Source organism: Danio aesculapii, chromosome 6, assembly GCF_903798145.1.
Source record: "Danio aesculapii chromosome 6, fDanAes4.1, whole genome shotgun sequence".
Lineage (NCBI taxonomy): Eukaryota > Metazoa > Chordata > Actinopteri > Cypriniformes > Danionidae > Danio > Danio aesculapii.
The window spans coordinates 33,984,531-34,001,896 of NC_079440.1; the positions used below are offsets into that span (position 1 = coordinate 33,984,531).

Below are 17,366 nucleotides of genomic sequence, written 5' to 3' on the forward strand. Positions count from 1 at the left end.
ATAATATGTTAACAAGTAACAGTAGTTTTAAAAGCAGATTATACAGCTTCAAAATATTTCAAGTATGACTTTTCTATGAGTGTTTCCGAGCAAAACATAAAAATCCAAGAACTTAATTTTATTCCAAAAACTATTCAAGGCCTGAATATGCTAATTTTATTTTGACTGTAAAGGAAAAAAAACAAAGAACGCACAGAAACTAGGTCAATCTAATGAAACTCCGCTTTCAGAGTCAAGATTCTTGATTTGCTGTACATAATGATGTGCCTAATTTATTCAGTTACATTTTTACAACTGATGCTTACAACCAAAACACATAACATACATTTATAGGGACGGTTTTACTCAGAAATGAAAATTTCCTCACTATTTCATCACACTCGAGTGGTTCTAAACTTCTGTGAATTTCTTTTTTTCTGTTGAACACGAAACAAGATCTGAAGAAAAAAAACAACCTTTGACATCCATAGCAAGTACAAACAAAAAATACTACGGAAGTCAACTGCTGTGTTTCCGTCATTCATCACCTTTATCTTATACACCACATATACAGTGCTCACCATATACAAGCACACCCCTCACAAATCTATCTTTTAAATTCATATTTTTAGTAGGAAGCTATCCAATATTATATTTGTGCATATACATTAGATTAGTCAGTACTGATGCCAAGTTTGGAGCTTATCTAACAAAATAACACACAATAACAGTCCAAAAAACTAGTACACCCAAATTTATATGTTATAGAAAAATATTAAATACATTTTAAATAAATTTTTAAAAGAGAAAAAATCAGAGAAGCAAAAAAAATTACAATTTAGTTAACATTTTGTAGGTTGTAATTTTTCTTGCAATATTTTGCTTGAATTTAATTGTATTATCTTTCAATTTCTAAATATGTTTGGTGACTTAAATATTACTTTAATAAATATATCTGTTTAATAAATCTGTTTTGTTAAATGCACCAAAATACATTGCCTATAATCACTGAGAAATGGATAAAAATATTCATTTTCAAAATGTGTACTCAATTATGCTGAGCACTGTATCTTCCTTTGTGTTGAACAGAAACAAATAAGCTCAAACAGGTTTGGAACAAGCGGAGGATGAATAAATTATGACAGAATTTACATTTTTGGGTGAACTATCCTTTTAAAAGAACACTAAATATTGCAGCTTATATCCCGACAATTTCAATAATTAATTTCAAAACTACATGGGTGCACTTATATGGAGTCAATCTAGGGCCATATATACTTACAAAATAAAAAGAAAGTTTTGCAAACAAAAAATATTGAGAAAAAAATACATAAAATATTGAGAAAAAATACATAAAATAAATGCAAATCTCCACAAATCACAAAGTGAAAATTAATTTGAGAAATAAAAATTTGCTTTAAAAAAGGCCTTTTTGAGAAAAAAAAATTAAATTTGCAAACAAAAAAGAAAAAAAAAAATCAAGCAGTGCAAAACATAAAAAAAAAAAATACTTGCAATAAAAAAAAACATATTTGCAAAGCGTTTTTATAGCATAGCCTTTACAAAACCCATCCAGTCAATTGCAATGCTCATTTTGATTTTGTCAACCGTGAGTTTGCGATGCTGTTTTCACTTTGTTTCTGCCCGTTTCACTTTGTGGCGCTGATTTGATAAGGAGGTGGAGTCAAGGGAACTTGGCCATTTACAAGAGGCCACCTTGGTGATACTGTGTCTCCAGGTGATGACGTTGCATAAATGGAGGCAGGTCAGGGCCATTGACTGGACGGGTTTTGTAAAGGCTATGCTATTAAAATATTTTGCAAAGAGCATGTGTTTGTGTGCTCGGAAATCTATTATCCTTCCTATTGTCCTGAAACAGATTGTTTTCCTTGTTTGCTCATTACTACACCCGTACACAGCACTAAAGTCCAGCATCTTCATATTGGCTTTTGTCTTGACGAGTGCTGTTTAATGACATTTGTCCTGGGAGCACTGTACAAATGCGGCGTCAGTATTAACACATGCTCAGGGTCTGTATGCGATATCTAGTGTATATATCTATGATTGCAAATATTTTATTTTATTTTTTGCACTGCTTGATTTTTATTTGCTGTTCTTTTTTGGTTGCAAAATTCATTTTATTTCTCAAAACTTAATTTTCACTTTGGGATTTTAGGAGATTTGCATTTATTATAATTGTTTTTGCCCAATGCTTCATTTTATGTTTGCAAAACTTTTATTTTGCAAGTATATATGGCCCTAGATTGACTCCACACACTTACTACTGCATATGTCAATAATTTTAATACATTTTATACATGTAGAAATAACCTGACAAAACCTGATCAGATGTTCACATGCTTCTCTTTAATTACACTTCAATCAAATTCCACTAAAGCTAAATTAAAGCTCATCCTCGGTTTCGTCGGCTACATGAGACAAGATTCAAAAATAGCACACACAGCGCAATCATTTTTAATTCTTGGTAAGCATCTCCTTAACTATTTATACGAGTACACCCAGTGCCAATTAATGAGGAACAAGAAAACAGCATTATAGCATGACAAAGCCCGAGTCATTTCATAATCAAACACTTACAGGTCTCGGTTCCCTCAGCAGGCAGAATGGTTTTATCAGCGACTGCCCCCCCCTCCAACCCCCAAAAAACCCTGTTTGGCAATTAGCTGTCGAGGTGTCACTAGAACAACCTGCCAGTGATCAGCTTAATCTCTCACCAGCAGCCGGTAAATAGCTGCAGGTGAAAGAGAAAGAGACACAGCGTACAGGAATAATTCACACAAAAAGGGCTTCTCTTGGCACGGAAACCCAAGTGAAGAGTAACAACCTGTCCATTCTTGCTTAGGGCGTGTGTGTGTGTCTGTGTGTCACCAAGAAATGCATTCGCAGGGTACACACAGTTGCTGCCACTCATGCTGATTTGCTTTGAGGTTGGTCAGAACAGAGTGTATTAACAGCGAAAGCTCTTTATGCCTTACAGCAAAAACAGAAGCCGGAGTAGGCATGATGGAGAGGCCCGTGGCGAGAATAAATCACACCAGTGGATGACAGGCTCACTGTCTTATAGTTGACTGAGGAAAGAAATGCATTGCCGTAGTTTCAGATGGTAAAACGTGTTAAATCACAACTGAGAGTGACATAAATTACCTCTATTGCACATATAATAGTTAATTATGCTTTTGAATTTCAATGTGGAAATCTGATTTCTGGTCGATTTACTTTAGAAGTTGAACATTTGGTAACACTTACTTTACTTGAAGGAGGTGTTCATAAGATTGCAAAACATTTATAATCATGACATGACATCATGAATTTGAATGAGATTTTTTATATGCTTATGACAAGTCATTAAGTGCTATTAGCTCAGTTCTCATTTTAAATGTAAAGGTGACACCAAGACAACAAGACCCGTGAGAGTCTTTGTCAACTTGACATTATCAAGACAACGTAACTTGTCAAACATGACTGTCATGAGGCCATTATAATTGTCAGGAATTTAATATATTTTTCTTCACCTCAACTACAGCATGTATTAGATGGTAAAATGTACAATATAAAAAGATATTTGTGACAGTGAATATCTGACACTTATCAAGTATGCAGATGATTTGACATTGGTGGGATGTGTAAAGGATCAGGTATTGGATAATTATCTAAATTTTGTCATTTTTAATCACAAGTTGGACAACAGAATATTCCTTGCAGCTTAACAATAGCAAGATGAAAGACATGTGTTGTGGTGGGACAAACAATATATAAACATTTTGTGACCATTTGCTAATTAATGGGGAGGAAGTTGAACAGGTAAGCTCTTTTAAATATTTAGGTGTGCAAACTGACTTGAAAATTGTCTTTTGATAAACACCCAGAGAATGTTTTTAAAAAGGCTCAGCAGTGGTTGAGTTTGTTGAGAAAACTGAGAGTTTTTGATATTGAGATGGACATTTTGATTTTCGTCCATAAATTTATCACTTATTGAATCGGACCTTACTTTTAATATTGTAGCCTGGTTTAACTCCCTCTCCGTTAAAAGCAAAAATAAACTTTTAAGGTTGGTAAACATAGCGAGTAAAATAACTGGTGAGAGACAAACACCTTTCACTGGTTTATTTACAGCAGAGAAAGAAAAGAAAAACCTCCACTATAGTGGAAGACTCTTCCCATCCTTTACATGGTTCCTTTAATTTACTTCCATCTGGTAGAGGGTATAAAGTCTCTTTAGCAAAAAAAAAGGCTAACTATAAAACATTCATTCCCACTTCCATTGTTTTTCTGGATCGGATTTTTTAAACAGAATTTTTTTTATAATGGGAGTATAAAGTATATGGTAGCGTCTATAAATAAGACAAATTAATTTTGTCTCACTGAAGAAAAAAAAATAAATTAATAAATTTTTTAAAAAGTACAATTTTCATGACAGTTATAACGGCCTTATGACCATTATATTTATGACAGATTTATCATAAGTTATGCTGCCTTGATATTATCAAGTTGTCATGTGTGCTGTCAAACTGTGTATTGTACTCCTAGTTACAAGTGGAGAAAATATCAATTCCTTAGTTTTTTTACTATGTGGATTATAGCTTCATAAGCTGTAATTTAAGTTTTAAAACTTAATGTTCTTCAAGAGGTATGCAAATGTATGAGCAGTTATGAATGCGTTCAAAAAATGACTACTTTTAAAATATCACCATGATTTGAGCACTTTATCCAACATGGTTAGGGGAGTTATTATTGCTGTTGTTGTTAGAGGCAGTAGTAGTAGTTTTGATCAAATTAATGTTATAGGTAGCTTACATAATTATTATGATTCAAATATCTTAAAACAAGCCAAGTTATTTTTTTTATATATGAAACCATTTACCTTTAAATTTAAAGTCAGATATTGATCATTATAATATATCATTGTAATGCTCAATTATTTGTAAGTAAAAATAAAGTAAAATTAAGCTTTTATAAGTAAAAAAAGAATGGTTTTAATAGAAAAATAAAGATATGTTCAAATTTATACAAATGAGTTTAGATAAACTTAAATAACTATACAAGCCTTAACATTATTTCAGCAATCTACATGCACAATTTACAATGAATCAGTGACTGAACCCACCCACACGATCACATTCAGCAACAAGTCTTAAAAATCACCAGCATTAATGTAACAGACATGAAGCAGTGTGACTTTCATGTCTTGTTATTCTGGTAGACAGGCATGTTTATAATTGTACAATCTCGTTCCTAATGGCACAGACTTTTAAAATGGCTTCTAATCAGGGAGTTTTGATAATGAGCCAAATGCACTGATGTTAAAAAAGGCTAAAGGATGAGCAACGGTCTTATTTCTGCAGAGCTTGTTAGGGAGGGACTCGGCTCAGTCAATAGAGGTCGAAATTAGCGTTTCAGCAGTAGAAAGCACAAAGATGGCTTCAAAGACAACCAGAGAGCGACTGCAGAATTTTAATGACTGTCCTTTGCCCCTACAGACCCCACACACACGCACAAACACACACACACACACACACACACATAATATCAAGGGACGATGTCTAACTCACCTGCTGCACCTCTGTTTCACCATTTGAAGTCTTCTCTGTATAAACAAAGGAGTTGAAGATTCTCTGTGTGGAAAGAAGAGAGAGGACAGTTGCTGAAAGGTGACAAATAAATCAGAACAACACAGACTGACATCAAGAAAATGGAACAGAGAACTTCTGTTTTAAGACTGGTTTAAACACACATCAACATTCATTCAAAGAACAGCATGTTAATCTCTATTGACACCTGCTATTATGATGGTTCACAGATTTTCTGGATGACATTGCAAATTATTTAGTTAAAAATGATCAGCATGAATGAGATTTATCTAAAAATTAACGTACATACAGTGATTAGATTCATAACCCTGTTGGCACGTAGACTGATTTTACTGAATTGGAAATGAAAAGACCTTCACCACTGATAAAAAATTTCATGTCCTGCCTGCAACCTAAGAAGCTCAGACTTTCCCTTAAAAATAAAACTAAGAATTTATATGTAATATGGAATCCATTTACTTAGTACTTAAGCAAGAGATCAGTGATTAAACTTTAGTAGAAACACCTCAAATCCCCCCTCATTTTTTTCTCTTCCCCCTCTTTTCTCTGTGTTATTTAAAATCTCTTATACATTTAATATTAACATGTTACAACTTCTTGTTTAAAAGAAAAAGTGTACATATGTCAAAGTTATCATTTGCACCGATGTAAAAATATAATAAAGAGAATGTAAAAAAAACTATCAGCATTAGGGTGTCAGCTTTTTTGTTTGTTTTGTAGAGTTTACACTGGCATCTTAATTGTTCATTTATACAGAAATCACAACACTCAAATTATAACTGATACCATTGAGCAGTTATATATTTAAATAGGTGCTACCTATTGCTGTCTTCTTGTTCAGTACCTTTTCAAAACAGCAAACTCCCTGTAGCTAACAGTAATTAGTGTTTAGCTTAGCAAGCTTAAAGTTCAAAGTAGCTTTGCCAATAATGTTTTAAAAGTGCAGAGTTTATCCCCCTATATTATGGTAATTTGAAGAATTGGTCTAAATTATCGCAATTATGTGTTTATTTTTTGAAAACCAAAATCTCCACATTAAGAGTCACTCCTTAAAGGGATAGTTCACCTAAAAAGGTCTTGTGTAAAAACCTGCTTGGGTTTCTTTCTGCTGTTGAGTCCAAAAGAAGATAATTTGATGAGATTGGATTTCACACAGTGACACCGGTAAATATCCTGAAAATTTTCTGAACGATTTTAATGGTAGATTTAAAAAGCACTGTTCACACAGGCAAGGACGTTCCGGAATTTTTCTGGAAAAGACCATTCACATATCCATTCCAAAATACCGGTAAATTCTGACATCATTAACCCGAAATGGCCTCTGTCTTTGTAAACATATAAGAGGTCAGGCTTTGGTTGATGGTTTCACTTTCATTTAAAGCTTTTGCATTCATGCAGCTGCTTTATCCCAGAGATATCCAAATGCAGAAGCGCGACCCGTAGCTAAATGTTTACACATTTGACTACATTACAAATTCTATGGATGGATAAGTATTGTGAACAACTTTGATGAAAACATATAGAGGAATACTTTAACATGTCAAGATGTACATAATGTGTGTGTGTGCTGGCGCTGGAGCACATCTTCAAGTGCACACGCGTCAAGCAACTGAAGCAGAGCTTGAAGTTAAACAAACAACAGTTTATTATAAGCGTTTTATCGATAATTTTTTTCACAGTTTTATTTAAGAAGAAACATAGAAACGTTCTCTGACTATCATCTAGCAGCCAAATGTGTCTGGAGAAATATTCAAAGACTTTTATTTTCATAAACTGCACGGACGTAAATGCGTCTGAATGTTCTGATTGGCTGGAGTAGACATCTCACGTCAGTGCATTCTAAATGTGAACGTGCTCTTTTCTCTGCATTCACACAGAGCAGCATTCCGGCAAATTACCGATAATGTTACAACTTCTATTTCTGGAAAAATTTTGGAACGAATTTACTGTTATTTACAAAAAGGTTGCCAGTAATTTTCCGGAAAGGTCTATATGTGTGAAAGTGGCTAAAGGTTACAGGTATTCAACTTTCTTCAATATATCATCTATTGTAAGATATAAGAAAAAGGTTTACAACCACTTCAGATGAGTAATTTAAATTTTTGCGTGAACTATCCCTTTCAGTGGGAAACACCAATAAAGAGAACGTTTACAGAGCTACAAGTTTCTGCTGGATTTTTCAAAGTGTTTCAAGTTTCAGCTAGTACAGTTGCACTAAATGTTTTGCCAACATAATGTTCATTGTGGGCACAAACATTAGATAAATATCTGTGGCCAACAATCACATTACAAACTATACAAAAGCTTAGCAAACATTTGCTTTAAAAAGACCGCAGATGTTTTATGTAAGCCTCCCAATTCCCAGCTAAATGAGCCAAAGGACATTAAATCAATCAGTGTCTACACCTTCCTATTGTAAACTAATCGAAAACAGCCTACAAGCTCAAGAGTTCTTCACAATGACGATATTTAGTCTTTTCACGCCTCAATCCCATTGGAATCCTACTATACTATACCACTGTGGAATGTGTCATAACAACGTGACTGATTCCTATCCTGTCCAAACATCACTCGCCATCAGTACTGACTGATGATCGTCAACACTTAAGAAGAGAAGAAACTCTCTTCAGCCACGTCTGAGGAGTAGACAGATGTCACCCACATTAAAGATGACGAAACCGAGCACTTGTCCGCACTCACCTAAAGCCTGGAATTTCATCACAAGCGCATGTTTATAAAAGGCTAAACAAACTGCGGGGGTGATGTATGGATGAGCCCCACCTTTGTGATTAAAGCTAGAAACACAGAAGCTGTGGAAAGCTAAGTGAAAGAATAAAGTTGTCATTTCAGAGCCTTCTTGTAAAATAAACACAGGCACAAACAAATATAGCACACCGGGCACCAGCGCAAGTCTTTCCCCGACGTGGTGGGTTTGTTTTTCGAACCGCTTCGATGGCTTTCACAGCTTTACCCAGGCCAAAGTGGAATTTCGCAGCTTGTAACTTGAGAAGGCTTTCAACAAACGTGAAACTCTAGCGAGAAAGGTCTTTGAGGAGAAAACTGATAAACACAGGGCTCTAGACTATTATTATGCTTCAAAGAATTCACCAAAACAATGTCTATTTTTTTACCTTACTCTTCTTAACAGTGACTGTTCTGCAAAAGATGTGAATGTTTTGTGTGTTCATATGTGTGCATATACAGTCTCCTGCCACTTTATTAGGTACACCTTTCTAGTACCGTTGGACACCCTTTGGCCTTCAGAACTGCCTTAATCCTTTGTGGCATAGATTCAACAAGGTCCTGGAAATACTCCTCAGAGATTATGGTCCATATTGATTTGATAGCATTACACAGATGCTGCAGATTTGTCGGGTGCACATCCATGATGTGAATCTCACATTCCACCACATCCCAAAGGTGCTCTAGTGCATTGAGATCTGGTGACGGTGGAGGACATTTGAGTAGAGTAAACTCATTGTCATGTTCAAGAAACCGGTCTGAGATGATTCAAGCTTTATGACATGCGCGTTATCCTGGTAGAAGTAGCCATCAGAAGATGGGTACATTGTGGTCCTAAAGGGATGGACATGGTCAGTAACAATACTCAGATAGGCTGTGCATGGTTTCCGCTACATTTATTTTTCCGCAGCGGGGCGCCACACTAAAATTCATCCCGCTATGGCCATTACAGCTTCTCATTCAAAAAAATAAATCAGCGCTCGAGCACAGAGATTCACATGCTCGTATTACATAAATGCGATCTCGAGTTGTAATACTGCGCCCACAACATTTGTCAATGAAATAACACCACAGGTAGTTGGTAGATCAGTGTAAAAGACCCAACAGAGTCTGCCGCCACAGCTGGAAAAAAATCCTAGAGGAAACACTGCTGTGGCACTGACACAATGCTCAATTGGTACTAATGGTCCCAAAGTGTGCCAAGAAAATCACCCCCACACCATTACACCACCACTACCAGCCTGTACCAATGCTACGAGGCAGGATGGATCCATGCTTCATGTTGTTGATGCCAAATTCTGACTCTACCATGCGAATGTCGCAGCAGAAATCGAGACTCATCAGAACAGGCAATGTTTTTCCAATCTTCTATTGTTCAATTTTGGCGAGTCTGTGCAAATTGTAACCTCAGTTTCCTCTTCTTAGCTGACAGGAATGGCTCCCAGTGTGGTCTTCTGCTGCTGTAGCCCATCCACCTCAAGGTTTGACGTGTTGTGCATTCAAAGATGTTCTTCTGCATACCTCGGTTGTAACGAGTGGTTATTTGAGTTACTGTTGCCTTTCTATCAGCTTGAACCAGTCTGGCCATTCTCTTTTGACCTCTGGCATCAACAAGGCATTTGTGCCCACAGAACTGCCGCTCACTGGATATTTTCTCTTTTTCAGACCATTCTCTGTAAACCCTAGAGATGATCGCGCGTGAAAATCCCAGTAGATCAGCGGTTTCTGAAATACTCAGACCAGCCCGTCTGGCACCAACAATCATGTCACGTTTAAAGTCACTTAAATCACCTTTCTTCCCCATTCTGATGCTCGGTTTGAACTACAGCAGATTGGCAGCTAATACATTAAGTTGCCGCCATGTGATTGATTAGAAATTTACGTTAAAGCGCAGTTGGACAGGTGTACCTAATAAAGTGGCCGGTAAGTGTATATGTACACATACCATAAATAGCATGTTTCACGGTACGCACTAATTTAGTTAATTTTGAAAGAGACAAAATGAAATAAAGTACTTGTGGTTTACCAAAGTAATGTTCACATTTTTAGCTCAATTGACGTCATGTTTGGTCAACAAATTATATCTTTAGTCACTGCCTTTTTAAGACTCAATCTAAAGATACTAATCACACAAATAAAAAAGGTGGCTTTGATGACATATTTGGCCACGGTACTTACAGAACATCTAAAACAATACTGTGTTGGCTAAACACTCTCAGTGCATGTGTGTACATGTGACATATTTTTAGCAGCTGAGAACTCACATAAAGCTTATAAAATGCATAAAGGACAACAAAACATCACCAGGAAATTCATCTACCACATTCAAATGAAAATCTGCCCCAAAAATGCATTTCTAATGCCTTTATTGAATCACAATGTACAACATCAACTAGACAACTGGATCATGAACTAAAAAGGTTCTTATTCCTTATTAAAGTGAGCAATCAGTCCTGTTAAATTGGCTAGTTTTCGGTTCATTTCGATGTCTTTGATCTGTGCTGCATTCACATTTCAGTCAAACCATATCAAAGTTGCTTGAAATTGGATTGACGATTGGACACAATATGTATGATCTTTTTTTTATCCAAAAACCACTAGAATAGTGTCAGCCAATATATTTTGCTGACTTTTGTACTTTGATGACACCAAATGTTTTTAAGAATGTTCAAACACAGAGAAATATGCAATTTTAACTACTGACACAGACTGTGTCATACACACTCTATTTCCAATTTGGTCTTATAGAAAACGGAGAAACACCAAAAGACGTTTTAATAAATCCAAATCAAAACCGAAGTCAGTGGTTTGTGTCTCCATGCTCCCCATTGACCATATCTGTAAATAAAGCTGGTTGTGATTTCTAGAACAATTTTATTTTCAATAACAAGTGCGACATTTTTAGAGATCAGCAAAAATGTACATTCCAAAACACATTATTCATGGAGGGCAGATGTTATCCATTTACAGTGCTTTGAGGTTTAGAAATCAGTATAAACTTTTACTTCATATATTTAGGTTTATCGAGAGTAATCTTATTTCTTCAAATATGGGATGTATTTATTTAAACTTCGTTGTGTTTTGTATTAACTCACTTCAAGCCTTAAGGTCCCCTGTTTGAAAACAACAACTTTAATAGAGATTCAATAATCAAACAAAACTGATATGGATGCAATCGAATTTCCTCAACCGTCACCAATGGTGACTAGAATATAATTTAGTGTCACAATTGTTTATTTTTACATCTGTGACCACTTTAGTCCTGGTCTACAAGAAAAAACAGAGCAGGATCAAGCCATATCGTCAGCAATAATCAGTGCTTGAACTTTACAAACCAACAGGACTCTTCAAGCCCACTCCAAGTCTAAACTATCCCCCATCTAATCCTCATAGACAAGTTGACATTAAAATGAATGACAAGCTATAGGATTGTAAGCAATAACATACCGGCGTTCAACTGAGTGGGGACAAAGAGGCCTATGTGCAGCTGCTTTGGCTCAGAATTTGGTGTCCAGGGCAGTTATTAATCTTGTCAACCCCAGGGTTAATCTTGACTGCAGTTGAATAGATGTCTGGAATGAGTGAACCTCATGCTGTCTTTGATCCAGGCTTGTCAAGGCTCCGGCACTCCCTTTAACAGAGGCACGGCAAGGGAGATTGACTAAAACCGGGCGCTCCGCAGGGTGGTTTATTATATCAAGATTGCCATCACCCTTAGCCCTAAAAGCGACCACTTAAAAATTATTGCCTCCGCCTAAAGAACGCAAAACCCATAAGTCACGTCCATACTGCAAACACAAAAAGAGAACTGCTCTATCACAGCTTAGGGTAGCTGTGCAAAGCTAATGAGCACAGATGAGCATATTGGATTTTAAATGCACACATGTAAAGTTTCCAGTCATCAGTTGGGTAAAACAGCTGACGCGCTGTGGGAGCGGAATAACACTGGAGCCCTGGCGTTGATGCTCTGCAGCATTTCCATTAAAATGGTGCGATAGAAGGGGATAAACCTATTAGCAATTCAGTCATCTTCAAAGGCCAGAGAACATCCAGCTAATCCTCATTAATTTGGGATTGTACTAGGGAGTGAAAGGGTGTGTTCACACAACGCAATGAGCAGAAAAGGTGCCCTAATCCTCTCTTTAGGCCTACAAGGTCTAAATCATTGGACTGACCCTCCCTGAACTCTTCCACTGAAGGAAGGATGTGGGTTGAAGAGCATTCATGTCTTTTCGCTGCATCTATGCAAAGTCAACATGAATAGTCATTCGCAACCCACAGTAAACAAGGTAATGAATGAAAAAAATATTTGCCAGGGCATGTATTTGTTAATCTGTAACTCAATAGATCTTTCAGGTAACACCCAAAAGAGTGGATATTGATTCTGAGGATCTCCCAGCCACATTGGTAGATACTGATATATAATGAAATGCTTTTGTGTATAATGCGCACACCAGAGAGAGCTGCTATGAAGATGGGAGGCAGAAATCACTTTGAAATTCAAGTTTGTAAATTCCTCTGTCAACAATATGGTCACACGTACTCTGTACTGCGCACATTTTACAATATTATATTCTTACAAAACAGATGCTTAATACACATAATTACTTGTGTAAATACAGCTCAACCACAATTTGTTATATTATATGTGCTGTATATAGTATTACAACATAATGTCTCGGCTGTGTATTTAAAAATGCCGGCTTCTTTGTTTTCGTTCTCACAGCGTTCACTGCACATCAGGGGCGTCGCTAGACCCAATTTACTGGGGCACGTGCCCCAGTAAAAATCTCCAGTGCCCTAGTAAATGCACTGAGATATGATGTACTTCATATGCAAGTGTATTTACTAAGAGTGGTAATTCCGAAATAAAGACGTTATTCTCTATGTGCAACCGACCCAACGCTGGTGAAAGCAGTGTAATCAAAAAGCAAACTGACACATCTCCGCGTGTGCATAGAGAACTCACGCGCCTCTCGCACGCGCTGCTCTTCTGCTGGTGCCAGTTCCAGTAGTTAACATGTGCGCCAAAAAAGCCGGCTACTTGCTGCTCACGCGCCACTCATGCGTTGTAAAACCGGCATAACAACCTTTTCTGTTTTGCAAGTTGACAAAACTAAAGTTTAAACAATATGGTGGTGATCTTACTAAACGTGCCTCCTTTATAGATTTTTTTGTATGAAGCAAAAAGGAGGGATGACCTAATAAACCTAATTCTCTGCCATGTGTCAAGTCTAAGACAACAGATATTTCTATAAAACATCTTTTTTTGTATTTTATTAAAATGTCTATAGAATTCAAATGAAATTAATAGTCATGCAAAAGATTTCTTAAATGATCTTAGGATATTTAAGTCTCTAAATCTCTAGTTGTGTCTTAACATTGTTTTCCAGTTCCATTTAAGATTATTTAGAATAATCATTGTATAATAACAAGAATACTTTTATTTATATTAAATATTTATTTAAAAAATAAATTTTATATATATATATATATATATATATATATATATATATATATATATATATATATATATATATATATATATATATATATATATATATATATATATATATATATATATATATATATATATATATATATATATATATATAAATAAATGTCTAGCAACGCCCCTGCTCCACATCTTGCTTTGCCTTTTGGTACACTTTTGCTGTGCTAGGTACCATTTTGCAAAGGGTCCCCTAAAAGTGGCACAGTATGTTCGCTTCTTGGTACCTTTTGACAGTGGAAACACCATAAAAGCGTACCGAACCGTACTGTACCATACCACTCAGTGGAAACAGGCCATTAGTGTCCACCGTAGTGTAATGCAATACAACTGCATTAAAAAAGTAATCCAATCAAAAAAAAAAAAAAAAACAGTAACTCCAACTCCTACAAGTGCACACATCCAGCCAGAAAATGTGGATATCCTGATGTTTCTTAAAAATAGAGAAAAAATAGGAATGATCACAGGTAAAGACTTAGTTGGTTTATATGAAGCAATGTCTATTATTTTAAAAATGCACTAATTTATTTAATTTGTGATTCATTTCAAAATCTCAATTAAGTTTTATTTTATGCTCTATTATTTATATTATTTACCTGGAGTGTTTCTTCTTGTTTTTTCTGCATGCGCTAAAAACCTCTTTCAAATAAATGTGTTTTATAAGAGTAAGTGACAATGTGATTTTAAATCCTGTATTTCCCTCACTGCAGCTGACAACACCTAGTTGCTGCTGCAGCGACAGGGGAATCTGGGTACAAACAGAGAAGATGAAAGGCCAGACAACAGAAGCCAGTCTGGGATGCTATTGCGATTTCCAGCCGCAGGTACCCCCGCTCGCCCCCTTCCCCCCCACTCCAACTCTCAGAAGCGGTGTGCTCATTGCACTACAAAGACTTCTGCTCTAGAATGAGGCATCCTTCCCTGCCCTCTGATGTGTTTTTTTTCTCCATCTCCCTCTCCCGGTTTTTAAGGATGAGCCAGAGACGAGGCAGCAGCTCCTTCTGTATCTGCACCTGAATATGCGGAAATTCTTAATATACATGCTGACATGAACCTGAAGCGGTCTGAATTTAACATTTATGACAAATGAATACACAAAATATGCACTGAAGTATCACACATCAGCAACAGATAACTTGGATCTAGTATTTACGAAGAAGATCATTAATACCAAAAGTGCTTCATGGTATTTTTATTCTTTTGTTGGACATTATCAACATAAATCCCATGATTTATGAATATCATCTGGTAACAAGTATATGATTGAACCTTATTATTTGTTTTAATGACACTGCAAGATTAATTAAACCATCAAAATATTCAGAACATGGTATTTTCAAAAACAATAAAGGCAAACTACAATTAATGATGGTTTCATAAAGGTTTCAATTATGCCAAAAAAATCCTAGAGAAACAAAAGCTCATAAGAAATAAAGTATACGTGCTCACTAAAGTACAAACAGTTATTAATATTTCATTAACTACGTTCACAAGGACATCAGTGATCGAATTATTTGCCTTAATGTAAATAAGACAATAATATGATTAAGGTGTTTACACGAGTTGCTTTATGAATGTTCCTTTCATGATCCCGTTTTACATGTTACAGCACATAATTCGATTAACATCATTGCGTCATCATGCTATGCACAAATTCCCTCCAGAGTTTCGTGTAATTTTGGGTGTTTTATACCTAATTTGTCGACTTTAACTGCAGTCTGGCACTTTCACTTTCATTCAGGAACATTTTACTCAAGAGATTGATTCTCTTGTATTGGATTGGCAGACATCTTCCTGCACATTTCTCAATAACCATGATTCCTCTAATCACAAATTAAATAACTGATGTTTATTTATTATTATTATTATTATTATTGTTATTATTATTATTATTATTATTATTATTTCCCTCTATGCTTTGAAAATCTTCATCAACATAACATCAATAAGTGAAAAAAAAATGAATTTTCCAGTTCTTACTTTTGTATTAGTTTTGACCTACAAAGGAAAAATGAAAAGACTTTCAGAAACCAAAACAATCTTGTCAGCCATATTTACAAGACCAATAATTTGATGACATATTAAAAGACATGTTTTAAAGACTACACTTCAAAAGTACTCATTTACTGTCATTTTAAATCTGCATTCCTTCACAGCAATTTGATTGTGATTTACTTTTAGTGTAAAATGTATAAAAAAAAATCTTCCTGGTACTCAATCTTCTTTACTTAAAATTCGAATTATTTTTGGTATAAATGAAAAATTAATACATTTGATGCATACAAATTGGCTAGTGCAACATAAGATGTAGTTATTTTACTGCAAGCCATTTTCAGTTTCGGCCTTCAGCCAGGTGCATCCACATTTTTTGGTTCGGGGCCTGAATTTTCATTTAGGTGCATCCCTAATTATTATTATTATTTCAATCTATGCTTTGAAAATCTTCATCAACATAACACCAATAAGTAAAAAAAAAAGAAAGAATACATTTTCCAGTTCTCAATTTTGTAATCGTTTTGACCACTCTACAAGGGAAAAATGAAAGACACCAAAACAATCTTGTCAGCCATAAATACAAGACCAATAATTTGATGACATATTAAAAGACATATTTTAAAGACTACAGTCCAAAAACACTAATTTAATGTCATTTAAAATCTGCATTGATTGTCACTATTCTTCACAGCAATTTGATTAGCATGTTTGTTATAGAGTCATTTTAACCATTTGAAACTTATTTTTATATTCTCACTTTTGTATTAGTTTTGAACCCTCTATGAGGGAAAAATTTTAAGATTTTCAGACACCAAAACAATCTTGTCAACCATATTTACAAGACCAATAGATTGATGACATATTAAGACATATTTTAAAGATTACAGTCCATTTACTGTCATTTTAAACATGAATTTCTTGCCACTATTCTTCACAGCAGTTAGATTACCATGTCTGTTAAGACGTTTTTTCCCAGTTGAAATGGATTTTAAATGGATTATTTGCATTAAATAGATTTTTTTTTTTGCTAAAAAAATTAATTCTTTACCTTTAATTTAGTGTTAATAGCAAAATGGGATGCTACATCTAATTAGGGATGCAATGATTATATATTTTGGTTGTACGATTATAGTCTGAGAAATGATCACGGTTATCATGATTATTATGCATTCATTAACTTCAAAACACTTCTAGTTTCGAAAAATCATGTGAACACTCCTTATATTTTAAATTGTTATTTATTGCTACTCAGTAACCAAATACAGCTCAAATAAAATTAAAAACAAACAGTATTGCATTAATCTCTTTTGTGCTTAAAAATAAGCACCATAAAAAATGTAGCTCTCACCAAAAACGAATGAGCACCATTGCAAATTGTATATTAACGGATTAAATGTATTTGAAAACAACATCCAACTAATTCTGTAATGACTCATTGATATTTGTGCAATAATTCCAAAATGAATCTCTAAAAACTATAGAATATTAATGATGATGAAGATACTAATAATACTAACAATTAATTACAT

The 17,366-nt window shown here is 35.0% G+C and overlaps 1 protein-coding gene across 1 annotated transcript in view; it reads right to left on the reverse strand.

The window, feature by feature from the left end:
* The window catches only part of cachd1 (cache domain containing 1), a 137,124-nt gene that overhangs the window by 84,095 nt on the left and 35,663 nt on the right, over positions 1–17,366 (reverse strand). Inside the window, exon 2 of the mRNA XM_056460039.1 lies at positions 5,550–5,612. Coding sequence (XP_056316014.1) covers positions 5,550–5,612 — 63 coding nt within the window. The remainder of the gene's footprint in view (positions 1–5,549; positions 5,613–17,366) is intronic.